The 24,182-nt window shown below is 41.2% G+C and overlaps 1 protein-coding gene across 1 annotated transcript; it reads left to right on the top strand.

Moving 5' to 3' along the window:
* Positions 1-10,224: 10,224 nt before the first annotated feature.
* SHISA2 (shisa family member 2) lies at positions 10,225-20,130 on the top strand. The gene is made up of 2 exons (XM_053456413.1): positions 10,225-11,317; positions 18,825-20,130. Exons 1-2 carry the CDS (start codon positions 11,005-11,007, stop codon positions 19,469-19,471), a joined length of 960 nt encoding a protein of 319 aa, XP_053312388.1. The 5' UTR covers positions 10,225-11,004; the 3' UTR covers positions 19,472-20,130.
* Positions 20,131-24,182: the final 4,052 nt, after the last annotated feature.

Genomic DNA, 24,182 nt, shown 5'->3' with positions numbered 1-24,182 from the left:
CCGGGTGGGCCCTTTGGTGTAGTCATTCAACCCCCTGTTCAGAAGGCTAAGGGGCAAACAAGCTGAAAGGGCACATCTTTTCACATAAAACATTCTGAAGGCAAGGAGGGTGCTAAAGGGTTAAAGTGTTTATAATAAATGTAATGCCTTATCAAAGAAATATATTTTACCCCAACGCTTTCTATAATTTCAGGGATCGGTGAATTAAACACGATATACTTTACTGGTCACAGTTTCAGTGAATGTTGGGCAGTGTGCCGCTGACATGCTAGCCTCATGTACAGCCCTGGAGTGCAGGGGTGAAAAAACGTTGAAGGGCACAGGTAGAGTGGCAAAAAATAAAATAAAAAGATAATAATAATATTATATGTTCTTATTTTCTCAATGTCAAAATGCAAAATGGTTTGATGATTATGTATCTGGACATTTGATGAATTCCTTATGCAATCAATTTAAATTACTTATTAATAAATAATTTTTTATGATTTACTGGTTTAGGCGTCATAAAAAGGTAAAATAAATGGTAAGCATATCAAGCTTACTGGGAGAGACATTTTTTTTGTTGACTGTCCTCATAATTTTGTTTAAATCAGAAGTATGTATTTTGAGGCCAAACAAATCAGTGAACAATCTGTATTTTATTGTTTTGTAACTTACAAAATAAATGGAAAATTGCTTAAAATGTTCTCCCTATTGAGGCAGCTGGTTTTTGTTAATGAGTGGACTGAATGCTCAGTATTATAATTTTAACTCTTTCAGTCCACCGCCGCCCTGTTGTATGATGCTGACTACATTTCCATACCTCATTTAAATTTGCCAAGGAAGGATATCTGCGTTTTGAGGTTCGGTCATAGATATGCAGGCCGGAACTGGCCATTGGCCAAATCAGCAAGTGATGAGGCTTTTGAGGACTTACAATCTAAAGGATCTCTGTCCACCCTGTAACCAGTTAATTACTCTTCTCGCTCACTCATGGCAAGCTATGTCCTCATCTGGTTCCCATGTGGAAAGGGAGAGGGACACCTCCAGGGCAATGTTCCTGAGAGGTTTCCAGGTATCCTTGTAAGCATTTGATGTAGAAGGTGGATACAGTACATATGTGCTGCCCGATACTGCTTGCTGTAGGCAAGAGAATGTCATAACACTCCTTATAATCCTACAACGTTCCATCCTACAATGCCTGCTGGAGAAAGTCTGGTCAAGTCCAAATAAACAGACCTTTGCCTGTAGTATGTTTAGAAACACCTTGTGTAATGCTTGGTAAATACAGTATTCTAGAAGTCATTAGCAGCAACTTAGGGCCACTTGTGCACCAATAAACTTGGGGGTCACCTAAGACTCAGGGGTCCCCTCCATAGAGCCTTTAGGAACAGCATGGACTATGTGTAAATTATGATTTAGACCAACACTACGGTATGCCAGCTGCTCCTGAGAAGATAATCCATTAGAATGGTAGTATTTTTGATGTGGGACTGCTGGTCTTGGAAGTTGTTGGACAGTGGGAGGCAAAAATATATAAAACCAAGATTAAAACATGAATTTCATATAGAAGATTGGCGGTAGAGAACGAAAGCCTGTGGTAATCTCCCTGCCGTTGCCACGTATCATAGACACTTCTGTGTGTGGCCTTCCTGCAGACGGGACGCATGTTACGACGCCTTATGACATCAATCTATGGTAACAGCTGAGCAATGATTGGTTATGCCTCCTGCTATTTAATGGTATGGGTTTTGTCCACTCCTTGAACTCTTTATGGCTTTAAGTCAGGTGGCCAAGTGGTAACTCTACCCGCAAGCAGGTGGTGGGTCACGGAATGACAGCAAACACGGCAAAAAGCCCTAATGGAAACATTGTATTGCACAAACTACAGCTATTGCCCTGTCACAATGTCACATATTCTACAATTATCCGACAGGCTCTGCAGCTTGTTCTAGAGGTCAGGTTACCAAAACTTTAAACCCAGATGTTTATAAATATGCAGGAGTTTTGACCCAGAATGAATGCGGTATTTATACTTTTGTCAGGTTGGGGTGTTGAAATGTATCAATACTTAGTGCACTTTTGAAAATAATACAGAAACTCCTTTTTTAAAAAAACTTTGTTAGAAATGTTTTTCTTCTTGGAGATCCTATGCTAAAATAATAATTATTGTTAGATCACAGAATATATATTCTGTTGCATTAAAATATGCAACCCTAGCAATCAGTGGAATGGACCCTTAGCATGTCCTTGGTTGCTATGGTAATAAGACCACATTTCAAACTAGGCACCATGATTGCCTTAACAATATACATCGCCAGTCCTAGACGCAAAAATACTCTTTGGTAAACCCCCGTATTTTTCTCTCATTTTATTTTTAAACAATTATTATTATTATTATTTGTTTTTTATTTAATTTATTTACACATTATTTTTTCTTTGCCTCGCTGTTTTATCTAAACATTATTGTGAATTTTAGGGCTGTCGATTTACTTTAATTTTCTTCCATGTTTTCCAAAGCTCATATAAATAAATATATATATATATATATATATATATATACAACAAATCCAAAAGGAAAGCACTCACCTAAACAAGCATTAAATTATAAGGGGGTGCTGCTGAAGACCAAAGTTATACACTGGAGTACTTTGGCGTAGTGGTGGGCTTAGCATAATATGACCATATCGTATGACTAAATCTGCAATTTTGTTATCTTAGAAAGGTGTTTTTAAGTAGCCTTAATAACAACTATAGTTTTGAGAGTTTATAACCTATAAACATACAATCAATGGATTGTATGTATATGTATATATATATATATATATATATATATATATACAGTTTAGTAATACTTTTCTGACACTTATCATTAAGATATCCATGACAAAATGGATTAGTTTAACCACACACGATTTCCATTAATTAGCATGTACTCTATGCATCCTTTTATTTCCTTAAAAATAAATATATATATATACATATATATATATATATATATATATATATATATGTGTGTGTGTGTGTGTGTGTGTGTTTGTTTAAATTATATGTTGCAGGTCCATAGCATGTATTTTTAATATACATATATATTTAGCTTATGCTTTATGTACTACTTTTTCACCCAGGACAGGAAACATACAAATAAATGAATACATAAAGAGCTGTATTTTGTGTTGCATAAATTGTTACATTGCTGAACTGTGTTTGTGTTTCGCGCAGAGCATTCTAGGCTAGATCAACAACACACTTTCTGAAGACTTTAAAAGTAAAAAAAAAAAAATAATAATAATTCTTGGGCCTTTAGATCTGGGGGATTTGACTCGATTTCTTGTATGCTGGGGCTAGCCACATCACATCCTATAAAGATGAGAACTCCGGGCCAGCCTTGGGAAGTTTCCAGGCATGTCGAGTGGTTGCTATGGACGTACCTGGGAACTCCTAGGTTTTGACCCGTTTTCCTCGGGTCTCTGGGTCACCTTCCTCTTACTCCGAGCAGGAGCTTGGTGTTTAGCCCAAACCCCCATTCCTAGTTAATTCTAGACTACCTGGGGCTCCAGAAGAAGCTCTGAGGACCTGCCCAGGGAAGTTCCCAGGTATGGCTACGGTGGCTGCAGCACTTTCCACTTTTCACCAGATTCATGCTTTAGGCATAACCCCGATAGATCATATCTGGCACTCTGTGCCAATTAATGTATTCTGTTTTTCTCACAAGGAAGCGTCCGTGGGAATTACCATTTGCCGAGTGCATTCCAGTTCAGCAATAGAGAGGCCCTCAACCTTTCTGTGGTTATCTCTGAGTCCCAGTATAGAGAACAGAGGAGGAGATGACTTCAGAAAGAAACAAAATAACATTCATTTATCTCTGCTAAAGGCTTAAACATAGATAAAAAAAATTACACTTATCTTTGCTTAAGTGCTTATAAAACATCTAATAAAATACCAAAACTCGTAACATTTAATATAAATAACGTAGTATAATGAATATTATTTGTTCAGTGAAAAGGTGGATAAAAAAAAGGCAAAAAGAAATTGCCACATTGGCATATTTATTAATTGCACTCTGTATATTACCAATAGGTTTTCATAAAATATGCCGGTTCACGGGCTTTCTATATGCGACCTTTTTCTTCTGCCGAATGGGTGGGTTCCATATGAAAAACAGATTGAAACCCAAGTAAAACAAATAGGTCTCTCTAGTAAAATAGATACAATTGTTGGTATCCTAGCAATAAGGAAAATGGTTATATACAGTGTATATATATATATATATATATATATATATATATATATATATTTTATTAATTAAAAAATGTGCTACTTCTAGCCATCAGCAAACTGGTTTGTGTTGTTTCTTCATAGTCTAAGTAACTCTAAGTTGTGTTTTATATCGGGAAAAGAAAACCAACATTAAAAAAAAATTAACAAAAAAGTATTTTTTTGCGCACCTCTTCATATTCCTGTAATGGCAGAACCACAAAAAAATTCTCTATGGAAACGAGACATTAAGTTTGGTTCTACATGGAAAAAACTAAAGGCATATTACCTATTTCCCCCAGCTTTTGAGCGGTGGTGTGATTTATGACTCGATCTACCCATCCTACTATCCACACAGCTTTGGATTAACAAAAAGGGGGCATGATCTGTTCCCCACACCCATCTCAGGACAGGTGCCATGAATTTGACGACATTTATGGCCCCTGGTAGTGTGAATGTGTTTCAGCAGACCAAAAAAACGGGCGTCCCCTGGCAGACGTCGTATCTGTCGAGCCCCCTCTATCACGCAGATGGGGGAAGTAGCTGTGCTCACTGGAATAGCACATTAGCTCTCACCATAATGAAGAGGGGTCAGCGGTGAACAAAGAGAGGGCACAGGGCGGGCATTTTGCCCGTTACACTATGGCCGACATTTATGATTACAATGGCTGGTGTATAACAACCAGAATAACATCCTTTTTATTAATATTTTTCCCTATTGACTTTTACAAGGTCACAATATTGTGTAAAGTGTAGGTAGAATGTTAACAAAGCCAGAGCGCAGTAAGTTGCATGTGTTACAAACCTAAATAGTTAATAAAATGTAAATATGTTAGTAGTATTAAGAAAAATGAAATGTTACTCATCACAAACAAGTTGAATTTAATATTTGGCTAAAATATGAAATGCTGGCTTAACGAGCGCCTTCTGTCCTCCTGGTAGTTGACCCGGCATGCAGCGTTGTCTAGTCGTATTATCTCTCGCTGATATATTTATCTGTCTGCAACTCTATCACTTCCTGCAAACAGAAATAGATGGGGTGAGAATGCGGCTGTGTGAGCCATTTGTTCCAAATGTTTCCCCATCTGGGTCGTTCCCTGTATGAAGAGTGAATTTACAACATACAGGCTTTTATATATCATCCGAGCGGCGAAAACGCTTCCACTGGAATCTCTAAACTGGGAAACGTGCAGGTCATCCATCTTTCACAGATTTGCAGTATTCCTTTGTAGTGAATGTTTTCAGGATCAAGGAAAAATATATATATATTTAGACATCACAAAAGTTTATCGAAGAGAAGAATTATTCTGATAATTGTGCGAACACACACATTGTATTTTATATATATATATATATATATATATATATATATATATACACACATATAATATATACATATATACACATATACATACTATAAATATATACACATATACATACTATATATACCATATATACACATATACATACCGTACTATAAACTACTAATATAAAATACTATATCTGTGTATATCTATATCAAATATATATATATATACCGTATTGGCTCGGATATAGGCCGCCCCCGTATATAGGCCGCACCCTAAAAGTTTGGTGCTTTTTTAAAGAAAAAGTTTTTTTTCTTTAAAAAAGCACCAAAAAAAACATGCTGCCACTGTCCTCCCCCCCGAGATATGCTGCCGCTGTCCTCCCTCCCCGAGATACGCTGCCGCTGTCCTCCCTCCCCGCGATACGCTGCCGCTGTCCTCCCTCCCCGCGATACGCTGCCGCTGTCCTCCCCGCGATACGCTGCCGCTGTCGTCCTCCCCGCGATCCGCTGCGCTCCCTCCCCGCGATCCGCTGCCCTCCCTCCCCGAGATCCGCTGCCCTCCCTCCCCGAGATCCGCTGCCCTCCCTCCCCGCGATCCGCTGCCCTCCCTCCCCGCGATACGCTGTCCTCCCTCCCCGCGATACGCTGTCCTCCCTCCCCGCGATACGCTGTCCTCCCTCCCCGCGATACGCTGCCGCTGTCCTCCTCTGCCCCCCCTCCTCGACTTACCGGAGCAGACTCCCGGGTGTCTTCAGGGCCGGCGAGGGACATCTGCGCAACACGCGTATGCAACTTCCGGTACCGTTACCGGAAGTTGCATTTGCGTATTGCGTAAATGTCTCCCGCCGGCCCCGCAAGACACCCGGGAGTCTGCTCCGGTAAGTCGGGGGTGGGCAGAGGTAAAACGCTTAGATAACCTCCCGTGCCGGCACCCCCCCCCCGTGGGAAGTGCTGGCAGGGGAGGCTGTCTGAGCGTATCGGGGAGAAGGATGCAGGTCCCCTGCACCGCTGCGGGGGATCTGTATCTTAACCCCGCTGCCTGCCCGGCGCCCGGGACTGCATGTCCCGGGCGTCGGGCGCTAGACCCCGAATATAGGCCGCACCCCCACTTTAAAAACTTAAAGTGGGGGAAAAAAGTGCGGCCTATATTCGAGCCAATACGGTATATATATGTGTGTGTGTTTAATGTGGTTTGAGATTAGTTTCTTTTTGTTTGTCAGTATTGGCAAATAGAATAGACGGCAGATTTTTGGTACTATACTTTACGATTTGAAAAAAAAGTTAAATCTTTTTTTGTATTACATAGAACATTCTGCACCACAATTCAAAATATGTTTTTTATAGGCATACCTCACACTGTTTCAGATGGCCGGAGGGACACTTTCATGGGGTGAGGCCGGACGTGTGGCTCGAGTTAGAACGGTTTTTCTACAATTTAGTTTTTAAACACCTTGCGGTGGCTTTTCGAGCTGCAGGGCACCGTGCGGGGACCTCTCTATTACTCAAACCGTAGAACACTCATGCCCAGCAAATATTCTGAACTCTAGAATATTCTAGAAAAATGGGAACATCAGGAGAAGAAAGAGGGAGAAATGCACAAGGAGCCCCCAGGTGCCACAGGACCTTTCCAAATGATAATCTCTGGTGTAGTCGTGCCATATCGATTTACTCTTCTAAAGGTCTTGCTTCTTTGGGACGCCTCAGAGAATGACAAATGTGCACATGGGCAAGATAGCAGCACTCTGCGTATACACCATCCATTAGGAGAAGTTGCTTGGCGTGAAGCAATATATTCCCCCTAACACACCCTGTGTCCATGAAGCCTAGTACCCTCAGGCCTCAGGAGGTCTGCATAAGGAGATCGTGGTTACCATACCCCAAACCTTCCTGCCCCCCCCACTAGACTAAGGGTTATTGGAGCTACTACTAGGCTCCTTTGGGACTCAGGGCCATGGGAAAGCTTCCCAAACCAAGTCTTATGGGTATGGGTTGAATGCTTTAAGGCCACTCAAACTGCATAAACAAATCATTGCAGCTAAAACTGCTGTTGACGACACAGTCCTGTCACTTTAAGGCCAGAGGCCACCAATTGGCCTACATGCGGCCTGCTGCTGGCTGGATATGCACAGCCACGCATTATGTTCTGGATCGCTTTTTCTGTTACTAATCTGAAAATAAAGGGATAAAGCGTTCTAGATTGTGGGTTTTCTGGACTTCGCTTGCAGGTGAACGATCTGTTCGTTAATCCAGACCCGCATCGGATGATTGACAGCATCCATGGAAAGCTGCAGCGACGTGTCGGTCTCTCCCAGGCTCAGATGCAGTCTACGGGCTTCCGTGTGCTTTTTGTTGTATTTTCCACACTTTCTGTGTAGTTCTGATGTCAATCAGCAGGGTTTACAGGAAACGAATGTCGTGCAAATTGATATAATTGCTTCAAGGGAATATAACATTTCAAACTTACAAAAAAAACCTCCATAATTGGATTCCGCGCTGACAACCATTTATCACGTGTGTTTTTTTTATTAGTTTTTGAATGTTCTGTGTAATATTTTACTGCTTTGACATCACATCAACCTTTTCTTAAAGGCAAATACAGGGTATTACATTCAGTTTTTCTTCCCTTCCAGGCATCGGCAAAGTGTCCCAACATGTGCATCCGCGTCCTTCCCAGGAACGTTCCAGAGTAGGCCCCCCCGGAGCTCTCCCTCTCAGGGGACGGCTAGCAGCACATCGGGGTGAGATTGGCCCCTAGACGTTACCCCTCAGGTTCTGCTAAGGTTTCTCAGTCTGTAGATGAATGGAGTGAATTTTAGAGCCACTCAGTGTAATAATTACTCATTCATGCACTGTGATGACCTTGTATCATTCTAGATCTTTTACCTGGTGCCTGTCTTCCAATGCGTCATATTTGAAACCCATTCATGATTACATAGGCGTCCATCTAGGCATTACAACCCCAATGCGTTGAGATTTCCGTGAGGGCCGGTATTTGAAGCATCTGGTTACTGCTTTGTTTATCCCCGGCACAGATTCTTTGTGATGAGTTATGAATGGTTAATCATTTGGTCAGCTCCTTCTAACGTTCTGCGGGAGGGCTGCATCAGATATGTACACAGGAACTCTGACAGTTTACGTCCAGGGGCCAATAAACTACTTACGTGCGGCCACCTGCTGGACACTCATGGCCGCGTGTATTCAGGCTGTGGACGCACACTAAAGGAGCAGGTTGAGTGGCAGTAAAGGTAAGTGAGCGCTGACATCAGACATGGCCCACTGAGAATTGCCCGTTTTGCCAGTTTGGGCTGCCTGTGAACACGATACACATTAACTCTCTTCTCACCTACTCCCTGAAGGGATTATTCACTTCATGGCGAGTTGTAGAGGAGACACGGTGGCATGCTCTGTCTGTGCATCTCACAACCTCGTGCGGGAGGAACTCCTCTACTCTGGCCCTCCATAAGGTGCCGTTCTTTGAGCCGAATCACTCTTTAGTGACTAAACCCAGAGGTGGTGCGGCTACATAAGCACAGTAACCAGAAGTGCCGCACTGGCAACATGATGTAAGTATGATTTATAGTAAACCACTGGGAGTTCATCAGCAAAAACGGACCTTCTTCTCATTAGCATAAAGCTGTCCTGAACCTAACGGCTGGTTACACTCTGAGTCGTAACATCAAGAAAAACGGGCAGACTAGACGGTCCGAGCGTCTCAGCCGCCGTCACATTCTATGTTTCTCGTTATCCGAGAGAGTTTTTCTTGACTCTTAATGTGAAGACCGGTCTTTGGTTCTATTTATTTCGTTACACGTTACCCTCTTCTTTATCTGTTTGATTTGATGATATATTTTTCACATCCCCAGTGGCTGGTGATGTATTATTGCTTGGTTTGTATGGCGCCGACACATACCGCGGGGCTGTACAATGCAGATGGTCAGTAAAGCAGCTCCGCTCTATTACAGAGAGCTTTATTTTATTAAATAATTGCAGAGAACGTCTAATTGTAACAATAGTCTGCGTTTAATAAAGCATGCATTCCTTATATCGGGTTAATATTATTAATGGAAATGTTTCTATTGCATCACATAGCAAACATATAGATTAACACTTTGCTTCCCAGATTGTCTTTTATTATTCAGGATTAAGAAGAATTCCTAAGTGAGGCTGTTTCAGACTTTAAATTCTACAGCACCCTATACCTGTGTATTAGTGTTATCATTAATATTATCATTAGTATTATTGTTAACATTATGATTATTATCATTATCATCATTAATATTAGTGTTATCATTAATATTATCATTAGTATTGTAATTAATATTATTATCATCATTGATATTAGTGTTATTATTAGTATTATCATTAATATTATAATTCATATTATTATTAGTTTTATTATCATTAATGTTAGTATTATCATTAGTGTTATAATTAATATTATCATTAGTATTATAATTCATATTATTATTAGTATTATCATTAGTGTTATTATTAGTATTATGATTAATATTATTAGTAGTGTCATTAATATTATAATTAGTATTATAATTCATATTATAATACATATAATTAGTATATTAATAATATTACTGATAATCAGTGTTATCAGTAATATTATCGTTCTATTTGTAGCCCTATTAGCAGTGGGTTAGGGGTGTGAGTGAGTGACCGTGGGAGTGCACATGCGTGCTTATAAAAGCGGAGTACAGGAGGGGAGAGCGGCTTATTTACAGGCTGGGGAGGGAGGAGTGGCGGGTGTCTCTGCTCCGGGACGGATATCTGCTCAGCTCTGGACTTCGGCTCCCCCACACCGATCACCCCCACCGATCGCTCACCCGCACCGATCACTCACCGGATCTCAGGGATGTGGCTGCCCGGGGGGCCCCGGGGAGGATGCGCGGCTCAGCCTGTCATTGGGCTGAGTGAGGATGCTGATATGGACGTCTGAACTCTGGAAACTTTTACCCTGGAAAAAGGACCGTAAATCTACTGGAAATGCAAGCCCTGGAATCAGGTCCCCCGTCCCCCCGATAACTGCACACTTTGCAGCCACTTGTGTATTTTTCCTCCCCAGTGGATGCCTCCCGGTTAGTTTCCCAGGTGTTGCGCGTGGTGCCGGGGCACGGTTAGTGTGGGCATCGGTGCCAAGTCGGGATTTTCAGGAGGGGAAGTGATCTGGGGCGCTGGATGTCACAGCCGTTCCAGAAGGCAAGGATTTAGCAACCGGATCCCCCGACAGCTGCTCCGAGTCATCCTAGCCGTCAGCAGCGGGACTGCCTCTGCCCATCACAGGACAGCCCGGAGTGTCCCGGTGAACCCCCTGCCGGGGTAATTGCAGGGCTGCTTGGTGATCGAGCCCCGCTCTCCCCAGTAGTTTGCCCCGTCCGGGCAGCACATTTGCCCCCCGTGTATCCGCCTGGCTGCTGGAGGGGGGTCTGAGGAGTCGCAGTGCCCCAGCCATGTGGGTTGAGGCTTCCCCTGTAGCCCTGCTGGCAGCTGCCTCCTTCCTGCTGGCGGTGCTGCCTGGTGCCCGTGGGAGTGGGGAGTACTGTCACGGGTGGCTGGATGCCCAGGCGGTGTGGCGGGACGGCTTCCAGTGCCCAGAGCGCTTCGACGGGGACGATGCGACCATCTGCTGCGGAAGCTGCGTGCTGCGCTACTGCTGCTCCAGCGCCGATGCCAGGCTGGACCAGGGTGTGTGTGACAACGACAGGCAGCAGGGGGCGCCCGAGCACGGCAGGCCGGACAAGGACAGCCACGACTCCGCGGCAGGTAGGCAGAACGGGGGGGGGGCTCTCGGTGCGGACTCCGTGTGGTCTCACGGGGCACTTCCTTCAATGTTACGTAACGAATATCCCCGGCTTACCGGATATAAGATTTATTTATCAGTCTGGGAACAGTATTGGTTTCTTCATAAAAACAAATTTATATATAAATCTAGAGCAGTCGCCATGGAGACTAAATGATTGCCACAATTTGGCAACAAGTGCTCTTTAACTAAAGTCTTATACCGCATTAGAGGCGCTGATAGCGTGTGCCAAAATTGTTATTATTATTATTATTAATACATGTGTCAGGGAGCGGTGTTTTCAGATATGTGATCGGAGTACTAAAAACAACTTATTGTGGCACTCAAATAGTTAATACAGAGCTCAGAATCACAACTTTCCACTCAAATAATTCATCAATTCTAGTAAATGCTAGATTTCCGGCACTTGCTGAGGATAGCTTCGGATTATTAGCCATTCTGACTACCGATAGTTTAAGGTAAAGTTTGGGCGATGGCGAGCGGTCAGGAGAGGTCCTGAGATAATTATTTGGAGCTGATCACAATTTTTAGACGCTGTTTCCCTCTCTCCTGTGAACCGAGTAAAAAGGAACTTTAAAAAAATAAATATATATATTTCTATAATAATTCAAATGCCATTTTCCTAATTCCTGGTGAATTTTGGTGCTTTTTAAATTAGCGCATTTTAAAAATCCAAAAGGCTGTGAAACCTTCCGGAGTTGTAACGGGTATATTCATTCCGAGAGCAAACGAGAACTATTTCTTGTTTTATATAGCGCCATCATATTCCGTAGCGCGGAGTGCTGATTGCGAGCGCTGATTGCAGTTATGGATCTCTGCGGCTGTGCTGGATTTTCTCTCTATCTGGATCGATATCAGAGTTCGTATGGAAAAGGATCATTTATGACCCCGCTAATCCCGACCTTCACCTTTTATCTGGGTTCAGCATGCTTTAATATATCCCTGTATACTGCCTGCCAGCTCCATACCCACTGGCGGGTGACATCTCTGCCTTTTATTGCCCGCAGGTGCTCTGCAGGGTATTGGTTGGGGGGGCAGTTAGCCTGTTGCTACACACGATGTTCTATTATAACAGAATGCTCGTGTCTGGAAACATTGCCTCTCCATTCATCTTGTTCTCGATATTAGATCTGGAAGGAGTTCAGCTGAACCCTCCTTTGGCATTTAAACCGCAAGCTGTGGAAGCCGACGTATTATTAATTACCAAACCCCTGATTGGAGATCATAGAGCGCGGTGGCTGACAAACTTTTCTCTTTGATAAAAGGGGCATCTCATGTTCCCCAGTGGTAGCCGCATGGCATGTGTCTTGCTGAGTGCTAATTTTCACCGGCATCAGGTAACCTCTCCCTCTCCAACTTCTCTGAGTCGTTTGTGGAGCAGCAACTCACAGCAGCCTCAGCCGGACAAGGACACCTCTTGTGTAACCCTAAGCAGATGACGAGCCTTTTTCTGTAAATCTAATGCTTACTCAGATGCTGGCTGTGTGTGGCAGGAGTGGGGGCCACATGATAGCTACAGGGTTCCGCTCCACCGTTAAGCGATTAGGATCCTTTAGAAGAACAGTGTTGGCTGAATTGATTAAATTACTTCCTTATCAGGAGAGAACCCCCCCCATATTATATTATATAGAAAAGTGTCTTTTTCACTGTAAAATTAGAATAAATCATTTTCCATGGTGTTCTGGATTGTAACGGGGCGATTGCTTTCACCCAAAGTTCTTGAGCCTCAGAGTCCAGGGTTCCTCACCATTCGCCATCATTTTCATCGGCTGTGATGAGATCTGGGAGGTACGAGCTTGGCTACAGTCTCAATCCTACTCCTTCTTCGAACGTTTATAATTACAATAATCCTCTCAATACTGGGGGTTCTAATTCTGAACCGGAATTAGTTCAGCAGACTTTTGGAAGATGGTGCTTTAGATGATAAACCGTGTGTGGGAGAGCTTTTAATGTCTGATTTTTGTACCATAGCCTGATGTAGTGCAGACTTTGATAATATTAGCGGATGGCACTGAAATGAAAGCGTGCTGAAGGCTGCTATTAATGAATACCAGCTTTTTAGGTGGGCATCTTGATGCCACGGCTTTGAACGAGTCAAACGACTCCTAACAGCTGGATAAGTGATCATGCCACGTTGCAGAAAACTAAGTATCGTTAAGGGACTCTATGGACATACTTTGGCACTTCGGAAGTTCTTCCATCATCATCATCATAGCCAGCCTTTCAATGGAGCTGCTGCAATACTCGCAAAAACAGGACTCTTTTCACAGATGTACATATTTAGTACCTGGTCGCTCACCTGTCTACCCTTTAACGTTATATGTTCACATTACATACATATGTTGGCCAAACTGCTTCAGAGTAAACTTTGAGCACAAAAAAAGGCACCTGCCTATACGAGAGAGCTGCCAAACATATGGTAGTCATAGGAAAGAATGGTTGTCACACCTTGATAATTTAACAATAGCGAAACATTATGTCCCATCTGGAATCTGCAGTCTGCCAGTAGCCTCACACCCTGTACTCATTCCGTTGAAAAATATCCTTTTCTACACGCGTTGATTATTTCAGTGTTATGCTTTCAAATAAAATAATCAACCTTCAGTACAGAAATTTCATAAGAAAAGTTCTATTGTTTTGTGTAGAAGATTGAATGAGATTATTTATGAATGGTTAGTTTGGAATGTTCTTGATTGAAGAACTGTGTACTCTTCAGCATTAAACCTGCACTTAAATTGTGATAAAGTTGTGTGAATTTGATTGTGTGTCCCGCGATGTGCATTGATAGGGCTAGCGATAAAACTACCACTCTTGCCACCATCCTATTGGCCAACGCTTCACAAGATTCCAAAATGTTGTTACATTATTGGATCAGATCTTTGGCTGCCATTGGCAGCTGTTTACTTGCAGTTCCTTAAATGGCCACCGGGGCACCTTAGGTTACAGATCATGATGAGCACACATTGTTCATTTTTTTTTAATTGACAGATAAGCTATCTGTCTTTGTCGACTGATATTTAATGATTCAAAATGATAACTGTCAAAATATTTTCTATGTGACTTCCTCTTTATTGCGCCTTTTACTATTATCAGTTTATTTTAAAAGTTCTACTGACTTGAAACAATGTGACACAGAACAATATACTACACCACAAAGGGCTGAATTTTGATTATCGCCCTATGTGCCATTGGCCTCTGTAGTGACGCTGAAAAACACTGCTCCCTACGGGCTGTTTGATGACCCACACTGGAGAGAAGGTCCTCAGGGTTCTATCTGAGGGGGCAGCTAGAGGTGCTGCCCTGGGTCAAACCTAGGGCAGTGACCCCATAAATACAGCAATGGCGTACCATAGCTCCGAACATACAGATTCATAGTCAGTGCTCATAAAGTAACGTCAGCAGTTTTGTAATTTTTTTTTGTCATAAACAGTAGAATTTCAGGACTAGCTGCCTGAAACCAGGGCTCTACATCGATGGATTAAAAACAACCTGGGTTGGGCAACATGCCACCCACCCCCCATGTGATGTAGAGTTACAACTCCCATGATGCTTAGTAAGCCCAGCGTTTGGCCTGACATGACCTCACAATAACCAAACATGAGACCATTATAGCAAACAGACCTTCCAAAGAAATCAAAACTAGCTGACATGCCATTTTCCCCACAACATTACCCAAAGAAAAATGTTTATGGGATAATTATATTTTCGAAACATTTTCAAAAAACGTTCCCAAGGTTAAACTTTACAGCCTTACACGAGAGAAATGTGACAGATCTGATTTATACGCCTAATGAAATGGGAAGCACTGATTACGATATTTTCATGGTTTACCCCCCAATTTATAAGATATTATTTATCAGGATCGGCTGCCCCATAGTATGGATACTCTACATGAAAGCTGCCGTTGTTTCCAAATGTTACCCGTGCTGGAAGAGTTAACCCTTTCTGCCTCATCAAATGAACCTACTTGTTTCATTTAAGATACAATATATCGAAAACAGACTTCTTCTTGGCGCCTCTTTAAAACTCCTTAATATAACAGAACGTAGCTGCAGGTTTCTGTTTGTGGAGCGCTAATATTCCAATTTGTAGTTACGCTGAAAGCTACTAGAGCTGGAATTAGAGGAATCGGTCTATAAGTCGGTGCTTCTAAAATTCGGTCTAAAAAATAACTAAGTTTTCATTTTTTTCTCTTTCATTTTTGCTTTGTTTAGGAAATATGCAGTAAGTAAGGGGATATTTTACATCAAGGAAATCTGTGGCAAATGGTGGCAAAACTAGCATCAATTTCCAGTCCTTCTCACCATGACCTAACAAATGCGTCCAACAACACTGAGCATCGTAACAGGGCAGAGATATTTCATGGGGGGGAATCATTATACCGATCCTGGGAACGGGGAATCGGTGTGTATCACCAAACCAATAAAATCTGGGGTTTGGGGAAGGTGACAAATCCACTTTAAGCCAAACAAAGATGTTTATGCTTCACAATATAAAAATCTGTTGATATAGCTGCACCCGGAGAGGAGCAGATCCAGGAGTTTCCTTCACCTAAGTCAGTTGATGTTATACAGAGAGAACAGCCTGTCTCCATCCCTGGAGTGAGGGCCACGGAACAAAACTCAATGAGTAAGGCCACTTACGGACTTTAAAATAGTGGAAAAGCGCTCGTTATCATTAAGATTCCTTTCCTGTTTTTTGATTCATTGCCTTTCCTGTGTCAGAGGCGCCCGTAATGTACTAATGAAAAAATTGCTTCAATAAGTGGAACGGTTCCATCTGTTTATTGCACAGAATCCCCTTTCATAATTACTGCCTCTGTTTTTTTGAATGCTTCTTTAATTTCTAGCTTCAAAATTGGAGCTCGTTCAATTAACCAGGATGTCGCGGGGTAAAAGGTTTCGTTTGAAGTCCAAATTAGGATTCCTTGACCGGTTTCTCTTTTAATAACGGCGTGGCATATTTGCACATTACAGAGTTTAGTGTAAAAAATATGTGTACATTTCTAACACTCTGTCTATTAAATATGTTGCGTATCTAATATATCATTTGGTTGAGTGTTGGAGCTACTAATTATTAATATTAATGGGATTAGCTAGTGAACATGGTGTCAGAGGAGCAGGGACTCTAAATTTAGGACCTGGCAGGCTTCCTAAAGACCTAGAACCAACATGAATTCAATGGAAGTCCAAAAAGCAGTTGCCACAAGAGTTATATACGGCAAGAACCTGCCAGGAACTGAACCCGATGAAGAATGATTTCGATATAATCAGTAGCACCAAACAAAGTGGTGTTTATTCATTACAGGGGGGCTGTGCCCCCTTAAGCTCTCCACCTTCTGTATTTATTATAAAGGGCAAACGCTGCTAAGTTCCTCCAGCAAGAAAGGCTGACTTAGCTCTCTGTATAACGCATGATTCAGTGGGTGATGAGACTGATATATACGATACATTATAATATAAGGCAAGTCAAGCTCTTTGTAATGTATAATCTTTTTCTACCTACTCTCCTGCCTTGTCTCCATTTAGTAAATAGAGCCCCATTTGGAATGTGTTGGGAGCCGTTGGCCGGGTTCTCGAGAAGATGCGTTTGCTTCCATTGCTAATTAATGACTGGAGGACTAGAATGTTATATAGGAACAATAGACATGGGGATAAACTGAGTTTGCAAGGACCTTTTATTCATATCCTTCGAGATACCCTAAAAATTCTCAATCTATGAAAGCAAAAGGGTATTTGTAGCAGAACTATAACCCTATTATTAATTATTGATTTATATAGCGCCGTTATATTCCACAGAGCTGTGCAATGAGGCACTAAAAAGAGGAAACATATTCCCAAAACATTTGTTGCGGACTGAAGGTTGGAAGCCTGGCCAACATGTTCTAATCCTGTTTCTGGATAATTACTAATGATTGTAATTTGAATGTTTTGACTATTCTTTTCAGCCCGTAGGCTTAAGTTTTGTTTGTGTTAAACGGAATACTTTCTGGATATCCTGTTTATCTTCGTAGAATTGTTAGATTGATTTATATGTGTTTTAGATTAAAGCAACCAGTGTGGGGAGTAAAGCAAATAAATGTCAATAGAGGTGGCTGAGGTTCCTTCTGCTAACGGTATTCACTATTATATATATATATATAAATAAATATTTGTATTTATTTATTTTTTTTTACTTTTGCCAATTTATTGTTTTGGGTTTTTTTTAATGGAAAACACTCAATGTAGATTCGTTGGATGCATTCAGTTACATAGTGGTTTGTCAAATCAGGAAACGTACATGCATAACTAATTATTATAAAGAGCATTCACTTGAGTGGGGACTTGGATTACAAGGAGCAAGAGATATAGGTTGGCTCTTGGGCTTCCCTCTAATGTTGCTCCTTTTCTCTCTTCATCAGCTAATGGCAGGGAAGGTCACATTTGCAGTTAGAAGATCTAAAGCTGCTTCCCAGTGGTGGTGAATTATTAACACCCTTTGAAATAAAAGATGTTTATGGTTTTCAATGTTAAAAATCACCACTTAATAGAGGTGTGGACAAAGGTGGTCATTTACTTTCCTTCCCTTTTTTCATTCAATTCAATATGATGACAATCTCAAAAAGTGGCCCAGATTCCTTTAATTCTTCATGAGCTACTTGCAAAGTTCATCTTCCAGTTGTCTTGATAATATTTGGAACCAACTGCTCTAGAATATTATGGTTGTGTTGAGCTGGTTTCTCGGTTCAAGTTCAAACATTTTCCAGGGTGTATAATTAGAGATATAACCACTCACTGCCGGTTCCCTACCAACATCCGCTTTTACATATACATACAAACCTTTGTATACATATTGTCTACATGTCCAGTAGAGTGCTAATTTTAACAATAGCCAACTCTCCCAAAATACCTTCCACCGCTGGTGACACTGAAGGTCTCTAGCGTCCCTGCAGCTAATATTTTCTGGCTGGTGCAACACAAGCGCACACACAGTACTAGCGGCCACCACTGCTTGACTACCCAGCCTTATGGAACTCTGTCTGATCTGAGTGTCCAAGAGGAGACCATCGCTCTCCAATGCATGGTACACTGCTCCTTAACTCCTTTAATCTGGCTTCTTGTAGGAAGAGATTCAAGTAATTGGAATATGAAGCTTTTAGGAAGATCTGTGTCTGTAGCCCTAGACCAATGTATGCTTTCAGGATGGCTCTGTTTAGCGAACCATAATTCTTGTATTGCAGTAATAGAATGTATGCTATTATTATACTTCTGTATTGTATGTTTACATGAGTTAAAATAATACATTTGTAAGCCGTACAAACATCAGTTTTCTTAAACATACTCAATTATAAGGAATTATATAATGTATAACTACTGGAAGCTTGGTACTCGAAATACTGCTATGCAATTGAAAAGGTCTTGGTATAGGATAATGTTGTCTCCACAGTCTTGTTTCTTTGATTTTAAGTCTTTCCCTTTTTTTCTCTTGCAGTTCCTATATATGTGCCATTTTTAATTGTTGGCTCTGTATTTGTGGCCTTCATTATCCTGGGGTCATTGGTAGCTGTTTGCTGTTGCCGATGTCTAAGGCCAAAGCAAGAACCTCAACAGAGTCGAGCACCAAGCAACCGTCTGATGGAGACCATTCCAATGATCTCAAGTGCAAGCACATCACGTGGATCCTCCTCCCGGCAGTCAAGCACAGCAGCCAGTTCCAGTTCTAGCGCTAATTCTGGAGCTCGGGCACCCCCAACAAGATCCCAAACCAACTGCTGCTTGCCAGAAGGAGCAATGAATAATGTTTATGTAAACATGCCCACCAATTATTCAGTGTTGAACTGTCAGCAAGCGACTCAACTTGTTCCACATCAAGGACAATACTTACATCCTCAATTTGTAGGCTATGCTGTACCTCATGACTCTGTGTCCATGACTCCCATGCCACAGTTCCTAGATGGACTACAAGGCGGATACCGGCAAATGCAGTCACCCTATCCCCACAGTAACCCCCACAATAACCCTCACAATAATCCCCACAATAATCCCCACAATAACCCCCATAATAATCCCCATAATAATCCCCACAATAACCCCCACAGTAATCCCGAACAGATGATGTACCCAGCAGTGACTGTTTAATTTGTGCCACCTCAAACGATTTGGAAATAAGAACATTGCCATGTCACCACGGAATGCCACCGATGAGCAGGAGAGTCTGCAGAACTTCTGAAAAAGCTTTGTGTTCCGTCGGACCTCTAGGCTACACAATTGCCCGATGACAGTTTTGTAGCGTGACTTAAAAAGTGGAAAAGGTGTGCAGAATTGTTGAATAAAATATATTTGTTGATACATTGAGCCGTTAACCCACTCTGCAAAGAGTAGGTTTAGTACATGGACGATGAAGCAGTTATATATTTGTCCTTGGAAATGCACATCAGGTGCAAAACCTTGATTATTTTTAACATAGACAATCATATAGACAATCAAGGGTAAATCAGTGCAATCTTCATAGCATTTTTTTCTATTAAAACCAAATTCCAGGCCTCTTAACTTTTTTTAATAAACAAATTCTTCAAATTTAGATTTTAAGTGAAAAGGAAAAAAAAAAGTGTATATAAGGAAAGAGTTAAAATACATTTAATTGATGTGCCATAGATCATAAGCCTCAGGTTGTATTCAGAGGATGAATGTAGTGGACAGATAAAAAATACTGTGTATTGTACATTTTCTGAATTTACACAGCTATAAAATGATGCAAAAAGCAACGACATTTGTCTTTTTTAGCCACTTTGCAAAAAAACAAATTTATTTTAACCCCGTGAGAGCTTTAAAAGCAAAAAATGTAACTGGCTTGAGATGTTCAACTAGAGCGTGATTTTAAAATAACCATCAGGGCTGAATATCCAAGTGATCCTTAAGTATGGTTAACGTATTTATTTCCAGTTTGGGAGAATTAATTAAAGTTGGGACCATGTGACAGAAATGGCCATTAAAGGCCCTCGGCTTTAATATCCTGGAACCAGGTCTCATCCCCTCTGAAGTCTCTGTGAAGAGGATGGACAGTGTTGGATACAGGACTTCTGTTTGTGGTTATTCCGCCATCCTCATATGTTTTCAGACTATTCAAAAGTGGACAATTACCGTTGCTTTTCCTTTTCACTCATGGTATAGAAATACTTTTTATTATATAACTGCAACTGCATAAGGATGTTGCTGTATTTGTATCCTATGCATGGATTCCTATGAATCTATTAGTGGCAATCCAACCACGGTATTCTTAATACAATGATTGTCAAGTTTGTTCTCCTAATATCCAAGAAGTGTAAAAAAAAAAAAGTCCGCTTTTCATAAACCTCAAAAACGACTATAAATTGACTAAATCAACCGTTGTTAGGGCAGTTGCCGGGGTAAACGGAAGGGATTTAACAATAACTTTGGCAATCTGGCAATATATATATCATCAACATGTTTTATTAAAGGATCATCATACGATAAATTCCAGAGCTGGTATTGGTTGGCAGCGTAAGGTCTCGGAGTGTAGCGGGGCACAACATTGTTATGGCTGTAGCTCGAGGAGACGCTGTAAATGTTGCACATGCGTTGCTAAGGACATTCTGGTCTGACTTGTCAAATTCTGGCGTCAATCATTTGTATAGCGTTTACTGTATAAAAAAAAAATAAGTTAATTTTTTTTTAAAACGTCAAGTTCTTTTGCAGTTGTCATAAAATTAATATTGAATTTTTTGAAAGCAAAGAAATGTGGTGTTTTACACAGTTTATACGTGTAATGTAAAATAGTGTAAAGGAAACGTTTGCTAAAATGTCTGATATCCCATAGGGCACTTATATTCAAGTGTTTCTTGCAAGTGAACTAAATTCTTTGTTTTTAATAAATGTTTTATTGCGTTACAATCTTCAGTGTTTCTTCATGAAAACTGCCTTTAGTTTTATTTATTATTTTTAAAAATATATAATAATATATATATATATATACATATATATATATATATTATCATGTCCATTATTGAGACATATTTTGGGCTGATCACATTTATCATTCTTTCAAGGTGCTGTTTCACATGGGCAATACATTATGCTCTCTTGTACGACCTTAGCCGACCTTTCCTTACATCACACCAACGTAACACAAAAACCTTTTAGGTTGTTGCCATAGAACCTACATCTTATCAGCCCCTGCTTTGTTGTCGCATGATGAGTGTTCCCAGGGCCGGCCCAAGGCAAAATGCCGCCTGGGGCGAATTTTAAAATGCCGCCCCCCCCTTATCTACCCTTCCTCTCCCTCCGTCCCTGCCGCCCCCCTTTATCTACGCTCCCCCCCCCTTGTACTTACGTTTCAGCAGTCCTGCGGCGAGTCTCCCTGTTCGGTCTCGGTGCCGGCTTGTAATGCTGAGCACCGGAAATCTTCCGGCGCTCAGCATTACAAGCCGGCACCGAGACCGAACAGGGAGACTCGCCGCAGAGGAGAGAGAGAGGGGCGCCGAGCGGGTACTGACAGCTTGGTAAGCGAAAACCACTCGGCGCCCCTTTCTCTCTCTTTAGCTTTAAAAAAAAAAAAAAAAGGGCTTGGGGCGGCGAAGTGCCGCCCCTTCAAAAGTGCCGCCTGGAGCGGTTGCCCCACTCGGCTCCATTGTCGGGCCGGCCCTGAGTGTTCCCAGCAAAAAAAGAATTATTTACATGATTAAATAATTTCTGGGAAAGGACATTTTTCAGTACTAGGAATAATGTTTATAATGATGTATTAAGTTACAAAAAATTTCAATTAGCAAAGTAGGTGAAACGCTAATATCTGGCAGGCAATCGTTCTCCCTCGGTGGAGAATTTAATAATAATATTGATCCCATCTTGGAGGACCTTTAAAATCCGATTTCTCTCCAGATTCTCAAATATCTCATTAGGTATCCCCACCTTCTGCCTACTACTATTTTGTGATCTTTATTAGCACGTATTTGTATTTCATAGACTTCTGTTTCTTGATTTAAATATTCCATCAAATATCAACGGTTTGCCTTCAGACGGCACCGATCATGCTGGCCTCATAAATTTCATTCCACTGCAAAGAGCACATATTTAGTAGAAGTCTTCCCTTCCAAATGAGCTCACGAGTTCGCATGTTTATTCTGGCTGCCCCCAGACCAGACAGAAACATTGGGCAGGGAGCTTAAACTAAACAGAATGTGTCTGTGTGCAGAAGACATATCTATACGAAGCGGTCCTACCGCGAGCAGCAAATAGCAGCATGCTCTTTACCGATAAGGTAAGTGATTGATAACCAATCAAAGTGATTGATAACCAGAGTCACAGCAGAAAGGCAGTTTTTTTTCTGCTATTGCACCGTGATTGGCCCTTTAGGCTAAAAAACGCTTGGTTGTAAGTAAGTACTAGACTTGTGCATTTGGATTCGTAGGAATAGCAAATTTACCAAATTTTGGCAAATTAAGCGATTCGTACAAAGCCATGAAAATTAGACTAGACCTTCCACAAAGTAAACCTAAACAAAGCAAAAAGCTCTGAATTTTCATCCCAAATTTGCAGTCCCTTTCCCTTACACTCTCTCACGTTTCCCACCTTCTCTAGACCACTTCCACTTCCGCATCTTCTTGTTCTTCATCTTCTAGCTCCTCTTTTTCATCTTCTCTATTTTATCTTTCATCTTCATCCGCATCTGTGTGGAAATAACCTGGTGCGAACTTCTGCCAAAATGGCGGTGCTTCTGGTGACGTCTTCTCTTGTGACCCTTCAATTGGGAGGACATCATCAAAAGAGTCACCAAAGTATGCACCAGGTTATGGCTGCAGAGGTGGGGACAAAGATAGAAGAGAAGAGCGAGTGGATAAAAGAAGAAAGAAAAGAGAAGGTGAAGAACAAAAAGCGGAAGCAGAAGTGGAAGCAGAGAAGGTAGGGAAACATTTAGAGAACGTGAGTGAATGAGCTGAAAGTGTGAGAGTGAATGAGAGTGAATGTGGGCACTGGGCTACTTTTGTTCCTGAATCAAAAATGCCCCATGATTTTCATCCAAACCAAATGTTGCCTGAGAACGTATGGGCCAGTACAACGCTAGTACATACCGTGTATTATTGCAAATGTCAGGTAATCTTAATGATACCGAACCTGTGACAGGCGACATTATTTCTTACAGTATAATGGATACCGTGCCGATTTGGCCCCTCAGATAATGATTTTCCTTTCATTTTGAAAGAAGGAAATTTCCAGTACATTTAAGTTTTGCAATGGACGAAAACAGGGTCAGGAAACAAGGTTGGAATATATTTGTCCCAAAACAAATTTATTCCGGGACTATTGTATGTCAGTTTTTCTAGAGCTACGACTGAAAAGGCAGTCAAGGTGAAAATTCTTCATACTCTCACTTGCTTCCTGCCCTCAAATAAAACACTTCATAAGCAAAGGTTATTTACAAATAAATTATTGATATGTGAGAATTTTTTTATGAAAGTCATTATACTTTATTAACTTATCGTTTGTGGTTTAAGAAAAACCCTGGTTTGCCCTCTATCTTTATTTTTACATCTGGTTACAGGATGCACCCAGGTAAATGTACTTTCATTTTCTATAACAAGGCTGTATGCATGACTTCTCACAATATATATCAATATATATGTATAGATATATAAATATACATATATGTATATATATATATATATATACGTTAGAATGTTTGACCTTAGAGTTTAATGTACTCTCTGTGAAGTTAGGTTTCGGGGGTTGGAGCCATTGAAAGGTGTTAGCAGGTACTAAAACTAATTGAAATTCAGTGTTAGTTTCAAAATGAATACTGATCTTGTTCTAATGTATTTTCAATGTATGTATTTTG

The sequence above is a fragment of the Spea bombifrons genome, chromosome 2 (assembly GCF_027358695.1).
Source record: "Spea bombifrons isolate aSpeBom1 chromosome 2, aSpeBom1.2.pri, whole genome shotgun sequence".
In the NCBI taxonomy this organism is placed as follows: domain Eukaryota; kingdom Metazoa; phylum Chordata; class Amphibia; order Anura; family Pelobatidae; genus Spea; species Spea bombifrons.
The sequence above is the reverse complement of the archived record's forward strand: the minus strand, read 5'-3'. Positions and strand labels throughout refer to the sequence as shown.

Bases quoted from the DNA above. Each gene is read 5' to 3' on its own strand.
- SHISA2 (XM_053456413.1), top strand. From the start codon at position 11,005: ATGTGGGTTGAGGCTTCCCCTGTAGCCCTGCTGGCAGCTGCCTCCTTC. The intron at 11,318-18,824 runs GTAGGCAGAACG...TTTCTCTTGCAG, and splicing joins CAGCCACGACTCCGCGGCAG to TTCCTATATATGTGCCATTT.